This window comes from Periplaneta americana, chromosome 3 (assembly GCF_040183065.1).
Source record: "Periplaneta americana isolate PAMFEO1 chromosome 3, P.americana_PAMFEO1_priV1, whole genome shotgun sequence".
In the NCBI taxonomy this organism is placed as follows: Eukaryota; Metazoa; Arthropoda; class Insecta; order Blattodea; family Blattidae; genus Periplaneta; species Periplaneta americana.
In genome coordinates, this window is record NC_091119.1 from 104,380,712 (window position 1) to 104,394,479 (window position 13,768).

At 34.6% G+C, this 13,768-nt stretch overlaps 1 protein-coding gene across 1 annotated transcript in view; it reads right to left on the reverse strand.

Annotated features, from left to right (window-relative positions):
• Positions 1-704: 704 nt before the first annotated feature.
• Positions 705-13,768, reverse strand: part of LOC138696352 (sodium/hydrogen exchanger 9B2-like) — a 40,855-nt gene continuing 27,791 nt past the window's right edge. The window contains exons 8-9 of the mRNA XM_069821170.1: positions 10,686-10,787; positions 705-2,003 (exon numbers count right to left, since the gene is read on the reverse strand). Coding sequence (XP_069677271.1) covers positions 1,767-2,003; positions 10,686-10,787 — 339 coding nt within the window. The 3' untranslated portion in view covers positions 705-1,766. The remainder of the gene's footprint in view (positions 2,004-10,685; positions 10,788-13,768) is intronic.

Below are 13,768 nucleotides of genomic sequence, written 5' to 3' on the forward strand. Positions count from 1 at the left end.
CCTTTTGATGTTGTGGTGTTCAATCAAGATATGATGGGAAGTTGGGAGTCATTTCTGCAGAAGAAATATTTGAAGAAATATTCATTTCTTACAAGGCCCATTAGAGGGGTAATCATCACAAAAGAACACCCTCACCTCATTCAACATCGTGATATGTGTAATGGAACCAGGATTTCATCGGTGGTGAGAGCTTCACTGAGATTTCGAGAGCAGCAATCTGAAGAATACCCATGTCCTGCTTACAGAGGCAAAACACAAATTATTTTGAATAATTTATTTTATATCCGCTAATAATTTAAATATCGGTAACATTATTTCTAACAAAGAAACTTCTCTGGTAATATCGAAGGAAAAGTATTAGGACCTCCAGATTTTGAAGGAATTTCGTGGACACGAAGACAGAGTGTTTTACACAAACCTTCCACACTAGACTGGGCTGTGCATTTTGGGTCAAAAGTGATTTTTATTGTTATTAGGTCCTGTGCAGTTTGGAACAAAAGTGATCATTGTTATTATTATTATTATTATTATTATTATTATTATTATTATTATTATTATTAGGCTCTGTGCATTTTGAGTCAAAAGTGAGCATTATTATTATTATTATTATTATTATTATTATTATTATTATTATTATTATTATTATTATTATTATGTCCTGTGCATTTTGGGGCAAAATTGCACAAAAGTGACCTTTATTATTATTATTATTATTATTATTATTATTATTATTATTATTATTATTATTATTATTATTAGGCTTTGTGCATTTTGGGACAAAAGTGATTTTTATTATTATTAGTTCATGTGTATTTTGAGCCAAAAGTGATGTTTATTATTATTATACCTTGTGTGTTTTGGGACAGAATTGATCTTGTTTTATTCTTATGAGGCCCTGCGCATTTTGTGACAAAAGTGATCTTTATTATTATTATTATTATTATTATTATTATTATTATTATTATTATTATTATTATTATTATTATTATGCCCCACTCCACTTCATTACAGAAAAAGTTAAAAAAGGAAAGTGAAAATGTTTGACGTTATGTTATCATTTAAAGGTTTGTCAATCCCGTGATTTTGAAATTCTGAATGTTAATTCAAAATTTCTATACACACAATACGCACAAACAGACATACAAACACTTTTCCGGAAGAAAACAGCTTTACTTGTAATATTTAATCTAAAATTAATTCCTCCGTACATAAGAAGCACGTTTTTTCCCTGTAACTTATGACATTACTTTACGTAAATGTCAATAAAACTACAATTTAAAAAAAATATGGATGCAAACTTAAATTCAAATTCATTCAGATAACCTGTTCTTTCATACTGACTTAAGTGTTCATTAATATTTCCGTTAGTATCCATGGAATTCGGTTTCAAACTTTGAAATTGCTCTCCTGAAAAATTTGATAAAGTGGACAAAGCACGTTCTTTTTCTGTGCTCTTCGTATATGATTGAAGTACTAAATTTATTATTTCCTTTATACCATTATACTATAGGAAACGAATGCAGTTGTCGGACTTAGATCCGATATTATATTGGAAACCCTATCGACAACTGTCGATTAGAGACGAACAAAGCAAGGATTTTTAGAAATAATGCAAGTCCTATGCTGATGATAGAACCTCGTTAGTTCCGGCAATTGTATCGCCTACGTTATACAACCTACAACCACACAAAGACTGTAATCTTGAAGGTCGTTTGAATGGAGTGCATGGATTCATGTGGGAAATTCCAGAATATCGGCGGTCTCTATCAGGACTCTATAGAATCATTGAGTCTGTCCAGGTTTTCGACCATGATTGAGTTTCCTTCGGGAATAGGTTCCCGCTCCAGCAGTCTTGGCCCCAATAGGGTGATGAGTATGGCACCGAGGGGTGCGGTGACCAGTATTGCCAACACTGCCACAATCAGCACCTTGCTGGCGTACACTTCGTCCTCGTGCGACCCCACTTGCCGCGCAATGTCAAGCGCCACAGGTGCGATGGCCGCCTGCGACAAAAGAATGACCACATGAAATGTCTTGTCTGTGAGCACTGGTTAGACTATGTACTGTACTACTAATAAATACAAAAAACCAGATTACATCTCTTTCCCGCTACAACTAAATTCAATTCATTATATTTTCAATCTTAGTGTGGGGAAAATTTGCGTGAAAATTTACTGAAAATAATATGAGGTAGACGGTCCTAAACAACTTGGAGCAGCAGGTTTTTTTTTTTAAGTTTTCTCGTTTTCATGGTTTCAGAGAGACGTCGCCCGGGTATTGCACGACTGCAAAACCGGCCCCTTTAGATTAGTGACTTTAGCCCTATGTCATAAGTAAAGACCATTTTCTTAGTACCACAACATTGGAATGAGTATAACTGTGCATGACATGTAGGCCTACATTACGTCACATATCCTTCAGTAGACACCCTGCTCACAAACATAATGCGCACCGGGAAGCAAGTTTGCGGTAATTTTCTAGAAACGTAATTATTTTTTGCGTCGCAAAAGGCAACTCGTTTGCAGCATGGTTCTGCTAGTTTCAAGGGCATGTTTGCGGCAAGACTCAGCAACACGTGGTGACTGACTTAGGGGGTGTGTAAATTCTTGTTATAACACATGGCCACATTTTTCTTCCCAATTTTTACAGGCTTAGGACTGTCCACGGTTTGGTTAAAAATATGGCTATACTTCAGTGACAATAATGCCACCTCGTTTGATGTTCATAAAAATCTACAACTTTGTTGCATGGAATTTCATCCCTAACACTTTAATGTGTTGCAAGAGTCCAAAATCTCCATTCTGATATTCCTCTCATAGGGACACGATGAAATTAATTTTTTTCGGTCGTACTTTTTTTCCTCATGTTATATTGTCCAGAATTTACAGAGTTTATCTTGGTTCGGGCAACTGTGTGGATTTTCAGTAGAACATTGATAGTCTTGTAAATGTTGGGATGTGGCGAATAAAATTGAGAATTGTAGAATGGATGAAAGGATTCAAGTCCATTTGTTGTTCGTGGGCCATCAGATGGTTCAGCCGCCCAGAGAGGATTGTTGGGGCGATTGACGTAAGATCCGCGAAAGCATCACCTACTTCTGAAGATGGAAGGAAACATAGTCCAATATATATATATATATATATATATATATATATATATATACAGGATGTTTAAAAAATACGGGGCATAATTTCAGGTATGTATTTCCCACATGTAGACAATCAAAGTAGTTCATTACAACATGTGTCCGGAAATCTTTATTTCCGAGTTATGGCCTTCACAACATTGAAATTCACCGGAACGTTTTTCTTTCCGCAGGTCGTTGCCGTCAAAGGAGACATTAAGAGGGCACTCTGACAGTTCATTCCGAGGCGAAGGTTACATTCAGTGTTGTGTAGGCGTTAGACTGTGCGACATGTATTCAAATCAAGAGCTGGCAGAGATACCCTTCATGTACGGTAAGGCGGACGGCAATGCTGCGCTGGCTCGTCGTTTCTACTAGGAGAGGTACCCACAGCGACAATGAGCGTATTCCGAATCTCACCGGTGAGCAATCCGATGGCATTACGGTGTTCCGAATTCCACCGATGACGTCATTGATGCTCCACCGGTGTCGCACCGGTGCCATCAACTTGCAGAGGTGGTGGTAGTCTCCATTAGCCGCCATCAGTGAATCTGATTGGTTCTTGTATAGGGCGGGAATTAGCAGACGAATGACATCGTGCACTGTTGTGTCATGGCGGTGTGTTCTGCTGTATTGTTTGTAATGAGCACAACGTAAAAACAATATGTTAATAGCTTATGAGCGAACATGTCAACGGACCAGTTATTACTACCGGTTCAAGAAATAAGTTGTTTATGATCTCTTTTATTTGAACGAGATGGCAGTACGGAAATTTCGCAAAATTTTGCTAGCGTAGCACAGATAACCACTTACACAGTCGCCATGACAGCATCGATTCTTCCAGCAGTTTTGTTCCTTATTTTCGTTGCAACGTGACGTCATTGATGCCACCGGACCGGTGAGATTCGGAATACGCTGAATGTCCAGATCGGAAGACATTTGCACGTCTCCATTACCGTCTGTGCGAGTATGGAAAATTTAACTCTCCTGGTTTGGGAAGGGGACGACCAAGATCTACAACTCCAGAAGTACAGGAGGAGATTCTGGAGGCTGTGAACATGACACCGTCTATCAGCACACGAAGGGTAGCGTTGCAAGTCAGTGTTCCTCATACGACTGTCTGGAGAATTGTCTGTCGAATTGTGGCATGTTCTGAGGACATATGCAATACTCCTGGAGTTTGGGATCGTGTTCGCAGGTCAATGAGACATCGATGTGAGGTCTGTATTCAGGCAGGAGGTGGACATTTTGAACATCTTCTGTAATGACAACGACCTGCGGAAAGAAAAACGTTCCGGTGAATTTCAATGTTGTGAAGGTCATAACTCGGAAATGAAGCATTTCCGGACACATGTTGTAATGAACTATTTTCATTGTCTACATGTGGGAAATACATACCTGAAATTATGCCCCGTATTTTTGAAACACCCTGTATATTTAAGCCAATGGCCAAGTTCGGAATCTTTGTTTAAGTATTCTTTACAAAGCACCTTATTTTTCTGAATTCTACGGAAAATACTTTGTCCGAAATGGAATGTGCAGCATGTAAAATACGATAGTCGGGAAAAGAAGCTAAAATAGCAGCATGAGTAGCTTGCTTGAAGTCCACGTAGAAACAATCAATAATAATTTATTGTCCAGTTACAGAAAAGCGTAATTTCTTCAGTTCGATCTACATGTTCATATATTCTGTATAAGTTTTGTATTTTAAGCAGCAGTATGGAACTGATATATAACAATTGTTCACATAAACATGAATAATTGTGTACAGCTGAGCAAAATTGGCTAGTGAATAAGAAAATGTGCCATCGCCAAATGCGACCCTCTGTTTACGTAATATATTTAAATTTTCTTCCTATGTAAATAAAACTATTTGAACATTCTTTTTTTTTTTATCGACAGTTTAAGTGTTATTTATTGCGTCAAGCGAACATTACGGTATCGGTGGTGCTGTTACTTTTTCGACACCCTTTCAATTTATTAGGTTTAAACGATGTTTTTCATGTACCGCACTCGGGTCCTCCAAAACCAACGCAAACTCGCTGTGATTTAATCCTCCTGATTAGCTGTCCTGCCGCAAACATGCTGTCCCTATGCGCACTACGTGGTCACTCTTAAACAAGCACAGTATACTTCAGGTTAGCAATGTTTATGATATTATGCACTACGAGTTGAAATAAAGATGCCTAAAAGCTAAAAGAAGTGTACGAAAGTGAGTAGAGGAATTCTGAAGACAGCATGTCTGTGTAAGTGGCGACATAATTGTGTGTAATTTATGTAAGACTGACATAATCTGTTCTAAAAGACGGTATTTATAACATTATTGTAATTAAAAAATATATAAACCATTTGAAATTGATGATCATACCAACATTCCTTTCAACAAAGTTGAAGACAACCACTTTAAAAATGTTCTTGGAAAGTGCACTTGTACACAAGGGCAGTATCGTATATTATTGTAGTACCGGTATTTTTTCAGTTAAATTTGCAGAAAAGATTGTTGTAATATAGGCTTAAATATTTCATCCTGAACAGTACCTGTGTTACAGTTGTACCAGTGTTCTAAGTTAAAATTTCACAACAAAGATTATCGTAATATGGGCTTAAACATTGCATTCAAATCCGTACCTATGAAAAGTAACAGTAAAAGTTAAAATTTCACATCAAACATTATTGTAATATAGGCTTAAACATGTTAAGAGTAGTGCCTTTGATAAAGTAAAATTTCAAATTAACATTTTACTGCTATAATGTAGACTTAAACATTTCATTATGCAATAGTGCTGTGAAACAGTAAAATTTTAAGTTAACAGTTTACAGGAAAAACTACGGTATGTTTTTTTTTTTTAATATAGAACACATCCCTACTCTTGAAATCATTCTTTTATTTATTTTTATTTATTTATTTTGCTAACAATTGTAACATAAAATATAATATAAACAGAAAAACTTTAGCTCGTCCCTGAAAGAGTAGAACTCGTGCTCAGAGGCAGATTCCTGATTTGAAATTAAGAAATATATAACACAATTTGTCTTATGTCTACTACGCAATAAGAATATGTAAATTTAAATTTACGATTTCTTAATTTTTATAAAATTCACACATAACTTTTTAAATTTAATACTAGAACCATTAGAATTGACAAGATTAGGATATTTAAATATAAATTTATTATACATATCCTTGGGCCTAAATTACTATTATGATTAAATACTGTAGCAGTGTTGCATTTTAGTTCAAAGAATCTTAAAACATTCATACCTTTTGTTTCATAACTATGAGAATACAATTCAAAATTATTTCGATTTTTATGTATGAATTTTATTAATAGAAAACAATAAATTAGTCTTATTTTAAGAGCATTAAAAGTCTAAAAACAATTTTTGAGTTGGAAAATCAATAGGTTTATGAAGATATATTTTAATTATTTTCTTCTGTAATAAACAAAGTGGATTAAAATTGGATTTAAATAAGCTACCCCATCCTATAATTCCATACATAATCACCGATTGAAATAAAGTTAAGTATATTGTGCGTAATATACTTATTGACAAGTAATTCCTCAATAAAACAAAATAATATATTATTTTACGTAATTTATTACAATTTATATCAAACCATTTCTTTAAATTAATTTAAGTCCATTATTTGAATTATGTACAGTATGTGTTTGTTGTCTTTGATGTGGGAGTAGTCTGTTTACATCGTACAGCACCACGCGCTACTACTCTAGTTACAAGACTTGTCGTTGAAATGCTCGTGATTATATTTTATTAAATTATTATTAATCAGTGTCAAAGATTGTTTATTGTAGATGTGAGAGTGTAAATCTACATAAGTTTATTCAATAAGAGGTAGCGGAAGGTATTGGTAGAATGATAGAGTGAAACGGGAGTATTCCTGTGCAATGTCTGATTTGTCGATAAAATTTTATCACGACCAGGGTGGGAATCGAACCCAGGTTATGTGTATGAGCCATAGACGTGACAACTCATCCCCATACGTCTTGGTCACAGTAGGAGTAAGCACTCATTCACTGTGCATGCTGGTCTATTGTCTTACTATTGTCTTATGTCAATGACAAGCTTGTTTTATATGACATTACACATGTCATTTATTTCAGACAAATAATATATTATCAGGGTTATCAAGAGAATAAATTCTATAGGAGGACATGGAATCTAAAATACGAGGACACTGCTGAAAAAAGGAGGACTTTTTAAAAATTGGTATGAACAAAATTAAAGATAAAACAATGGCTCGCCTTAGTTTTCTCACTAGTTGCTGGATCAGTATTACATCTGTACCCTACTTATCGGTGGAGCGCACTTTGTGAACAAGAGCCTGAAGAGACAAACTTCTATCTTGTAACAAATAACTATGGACCTGTTCACAGGACATGTCCTTGAAATTATATTTCACCATGACGATACCTCTGACTGTCTCCCTTAGCATGCGATTTCGTTCTTTTGTCCATTGAGTAGATATTAGGGAAAATACTCTCTCAGCACTTCCATTGTGACTGGGATAAATAAATAGAATTGACATATTTTTAAGAGTTCTGAGAAAGTTTCAGTGCTCGCAGAACTACTGTAATTGAAGAATTTGCACCATTGTTTATCTGAACTTAAATCTTTGTCCAAATTAACTTGATTGTCATATCTTTGTACATTGACGAATAAAATTGATAAAATAGCTTAGAATCATGAATAGTGACATTTTTAGAGTGTAAGGATTCAATGCATGGCAATAGGTCATCATATTTTATGTTTTTTTAGTGCTCCAGCTTCAACTATTGAAAGCAGTTAAATTATTTCATATGGTTTCACCATTTGTTTAGATATTCTATGCATAATATCGCACAGTATTCAATATTCATATTAGTTCTAGTTGAAATGCGAAATGCCGGACATTTATTTTTTTTAAATGCCTGCCGGACAGGATAAATGATTAAAAAAAGGACATGTCTTCCTTTTGCCGGAAGGATGGTAACCCTGCATATTAAGCATTAATCTCAAACCACCAACACAGTGAAAATATTTTATGTTAGTACGAAATAGGCTATAAAGAAGAAAATGTAATGAATCTGGTAGGTATATGTTGTGTGAATTATTAAGTTGAAATTGCTATTAAAATTAATGAGTATATATTTTGTATCATTTCTACCCATATGAATAACAAAATCACTCCTCCCTCTATCTTATGCAATAGTTCAAAATAGGCTAGTGTAAAATCTTGATGGTGATACGAGTATTTGATGCTCATATAATATTTAAGAGCTTTAGAGCTCCAGGTCCTCGGACTGATCATGTGTTTTTCCGGGAATGGAACCTTACCTTCCTGTCACTAGCCTACTGTACTCATGAATGTCGACCAGGATGGAACAATCATCATAAATAGTGCGGACAACAGGTCAATATGAGCCCACGTATGTGAATCTATTCCGGTCAGGTTTTGAAAAACCAGCCAGCCAGTGTTTAGATACTTCCATTGTGATTAAGGTGTATGAGGGTGAGTAGAATGTGCCTCATCCGTTGTGAATTCGTCGTCTCTGACTATCTACATTCTGCATTCAAGGACAGCGCACTTTCACCCATTCTATTCTCATATTTATAAGTACTGCGAACGAACCACCAAGCATGAAAATTTCGGGGATCTCTAACCATGTCCAACTCCTATGGAAGGAAGATAGATCTTGACTTCCTGGCAGGAATTGATCCCGAACCCACAGAATTTTTAGCTAGAGACATTATCTTTCGAGACACAGAGAAATTTATAACCGTTGATAACAAACAGTTTCTGAGAAAAAATCAAAATTTTTAGACTAGGTACAGCAGAGTGTCGATAGTCCGACGCTAGGTATAATCCGAGTGACGAAGAAGCATAAAAAAAAAAAAACAACAAAATGACCAACCGCTAACAAACAACAATCTATTTCCGACGCGTCTTTGAATTCAGTTATGTTTTTTTTAATTGGGTTATTTAACGACGCTGCATCAACATCTCAGGTTTTTGAGTTCATTTTTGCAAAATTCAAATAAGTCAAGTGCTAAATCAAAAAGAAAAATATTATTCAATCATATGATTCATTTTAATGTATATTGTAAGGTTATAAATTTACATTTTATTTATTAAAATTGTTAACGTTTCCGCCATGCAATATGGCATCTTCAGACATTGATTAGATATATATTATGAAAAAAAAAACATTGCAGTAAGATTGTGAAGTGTAGTTTATTAATGTCAAAGTTAAAAATATTAAAAATGTTAAAATAGTGAAAACACTTAAGTATACAGTTACAGTCAAAATTTTAACTATGCATATTTAATCGAAATAATAAAGCACATGAATATTATTTGTCAAATGAGAGTATCACAAATAACTAACATATGGAAGGGTTTTTATAAGTGAACCTTGTTAGGAAATCTAAATGTGGTTGTGAGCTCATGTTTAAATACATAGACTTATTAAATATTCATATTTTTACAAAATATAATATGAATGAATGAATGATAATTAATATTTGAAAAAAAAAAAAAAACATATAAACTACCATAATGCAAGTACTATGAGCATAGAGAAGAACTTGTTCTATTGCATTGATTGTGTTATATGTTACGAAATGATTAAATGAATCATAAATTTTGGATATGAACGTATATTGTATGATTAAATATGGTTGCTATTTTGTGCTAAGTTGTATTACACTGAAGATAAACAATAAATTATACAGGTACAAAATATTTAAAAGTAATATACATGTTTTACTTTCATTAGGCCTACTTTATTACTATATTATTAGTATTATCCGAGTTTTCGATATGCCGAGGTAGCCTAGATCCCATCCAACTCGAATTATCAAAACTTTATGCAGGGGTTCTCAAGATTTTGAAGATTGTGAGCATCGTCCACATGTAATAGTAAGTGAGCGAGCACCATGAAATCGAGTAGGTTTAGTAGGCCTATATGAATACACAAATAAAATAAATAAACAAATAAATGAATGTTTAAAACACTTATCAGTATAATATCCTTGAACTTTAATGTTACTCAGAATGTCAGTAATATTTCAGGGCTAAGGAGGACTGGAGATCTATCAATTGAAGATCTTGAATAAAATAAAATTGATTTTCCTTATTTAGTTCAAACTGAATTATACACCATGAAATAAGGCCTATAATATTATATTATAATGGATGGATGAGAACACTATTTGTTCTGGCTCATACAACGAAGTTTTAATTGAAAAATGGACCCCAGGTGTGTTCGTGCTCGCGAGCACCTCTTTAATTGCATGCCGAGAGCATCAAATGTCATTTAAAGAGCACCATGGCGCTCGCGTGCACCTGGTTGAAAACGCCTGCTCTAATGTATAGGAACATGAGGAGTGAATTTATATTTCTTGCTCTTTATGTGAAAATTTGGCCCAGATAAAATTTGTCACGATAAAGACACACAATTTGTGGGAGATCGAGATACAGTATGTCATATGACGTTCTTATCGAAATGTGAAGCAATAAAAAGGATACGGTAGGTATATATATATATTTTTTTTTTACCTGTACAGTAGCCTTGGGAAACCAGGCCCATGCTACGAAGACCTTCTCTTTGAGAGTGAGGTTCCCCCCAGCTGCAGCCGCTACGGACACGATCAGCCTTCCCTGCAGACGGCAGCAAAACAATAAACTGTATGGTGTGAATGAAAAATATAGAATACATTTCTTTCATTAGGTTCTGTAGTACCGAAATTAATATAGTTCATACGTAAGGTACTTTTTCAATCTGTTATTTAATGAAGTTGCATCAAGTGCCAATTTATGTAGAGTCAATTATATTTAGGGTGACCAGACGTCCTCTTTTGTCGGACATGTCCTCCTTTTTAGGCCTTTGTCCGAGGTCCGGACGGATTTAAAAAAATCAAGAAATGTCCTCCTTTTCGTAACTTGCATACCTGCTATTTCGAAATTATCTGATTTGACGCTTTTTTCAAGTAATTTGCCTGTAGGTGACAGCAGCATCGATGGAATGTACTCTTTGCCAACGATCATAACTCTCTTTGCTTACAAAGTAATATTAAATTCACATTTTGTGCCGTCTTTTTATGTATTTTGATAATAATTATAGTTCCCTTGGCTTTCATATACAGTTAACTGTAAAATCATTATATATTATTAAGTTTTATCATAAGTATACTGTAATAAAATCGATATTGACATAATTTTAAGTATAATATAGGCCTAAGCCTATAGATATTTTCTGTACCATTTCATAATTATAGTTTTTTTACTTTCATATGTAGTTAACTGTAAAATCATTTTATATTAGTAAGTTTTATCATATGTATGCTGTAATAAAATGGATAGTGACATAATTTTAAGTATAGGCCTAAGCCTAAATCTAAATAGATATTTTCTGTCCCCTTTAACAATTATAGTTTCTTTACTTTAGTATGTAGTTAACTGTGAAATATTTTATATTATTAAGTTTTATCATATGTATGCTGTAATAAAATAGATATTGACATAATTTTAAGTATAATATAGGCCTAAGTCTAAATATAAATAGATATTTTCTGTCCCCTTTAATAATTTATAGTTTCTTTACTTTCATTATGTAGCTAACTGTAAAATCATTATTAATAAGATTTATCATAATTATTTTTCAATATTAACATACTTTCAGTCCCGCGCCATGGCGTCGCGGTCTAAGGCATCCTGCCTAGGACTCGCGTTACGGAATGCGCGCTAGTTCGAGTCCTCATGGGGGAAGAAATTTTCTCATGAAATTTCGGCCAGTGTATGGGACAGGTGCCCACCCAGCATCGTGATGCACTTGGGGAGCTACGATAGGTAGCGAAATCCGGTTGCGAATGCCAGCTATAACGGCTGGGGGGATCATCGTGCTAACCACACGATACCTCCATTCTGGTTGGATGATCGTCCACCTCTGCTTCGACATGTGGGCGTGAGGCCAGCAGCCGTCTGGTCGGTCTAGGCCCTTCACGAGTGTAGCGCCACGGATTATTATTATATAACATACTTTTAAATCTGTACTGTAAATATTTTGTAAGAAACTATAACTATAGTATAGTATAATATAGGCCTAAGCCTAAATCTAAGTACATATTTTATGTCCTCTTTTTTCGAACAATGTCCTTTTTGAGGCTTTGTGTCCTCTTGTCTACCGATGTGAATCTGGTCACCCTAATTATATTATCAAATTGGTGAGAGCTAGATCAATTCGAAAATTTGTCATGAGATTACTTTACATTTGTCTTACAGTTTAGGAAACTTAGTAGGAAACCCTACCAAGAAGTCAGCCCAAATGGGATTCGAACCCATATTTGAACGCAGCTTTGAATTAGCAGGCAAACGTATACAGCTTTAGCTACGCCGATAACAGCAACAAACCTATGTACTCGTATTCATTCATAGTTTTCTGTCCAAGGGTAGTCTTCCATTGCAAACGCAACATTGTCCAATCTTTCCTCTTCTCCGCATTCCTCTTCGTCTCCACAAAAGATCCATAAATCTTAATGTTGTCTATCTTCTGATTTCTTCTGCCCCGAACTCTTCTCCCGTTCCCTATTCCTTCCAGTGCATCTTTCAGTAGGCAGTTTCTTCTTAACCAGTGGCCCAGCCAATTCCTTTTTCTCTTCTTCATCAGTTTCAGCATTACAGTTTCTTCACCCACTCTGTCTAGCACAGCTTGATTTCTTATTCTGTCTGTCCATTTCACACGTTCCATTCTTCTTCATACCCACATTTAAAATGCTCCTAGTCGTTTCTCTTCACTTCCTTGTAATGTCCATGTTTCTGTCCCATACAATACTACACTACACATAAAGCATATTTCTTCCTTAGTTTTTTTTTTAGACAAGTTATAGTAGTGTTTATTTCGTTAATATACCAGTTCACCAATGAAGTGTACGATTCCGTTGAAATTTCAACCAATCAAATTCATACTGTTAATTTCATTTTGTAAAGTTTGTTTTTGTAGCTGATGATTGGCAATTTTTTCCACAAGTGAAGAACATCATATCTACTTATGAATGCACTTAGAAATAATCAACATTTCTCTCAGCACCAAGGACACATTAAATTTTATTTTGTGGCATATAAATTATTTTTGTTGATTTATTTTTTACTTTTATTAAAATTATTTATTTTGTTTTTGCATATGTTGTAAAGTGTAAGCAGAACTAAAAAAGATAAAAATTAAAGTATATGGTCCTGTATTAACTAATAAAGTTAATAGTAGATATCCTGCAAATAACCTATCCTATTATCCTGCTATTTTACGGTCAATTTCTAATAAATTAGGAGGAATAATTCATCTATATGTGTTGCGAGCTGCTACGGTTGTCGTCATTTCTCGCTTCCCATCAGCCATCTTTTCCTATCATTCCACTCTCCTTCTTGAAGACTTCTTGCATCCATGGAATCTAAGATATCTTCTTTCCAATTCTTCATTGGTCTTCCCCTCTTTCTATGTTGTACAGGAGACCATTGCCATACTTTGTATATCATACGCTTAATAGGAATCGTTTAGCTTCTATGGTATCCAAGAATGTTCTATCTACTTCCATTATTTGTCTTATCGTCTCATTTTTAACAATGGTCATCCTGGAGATACCAACACT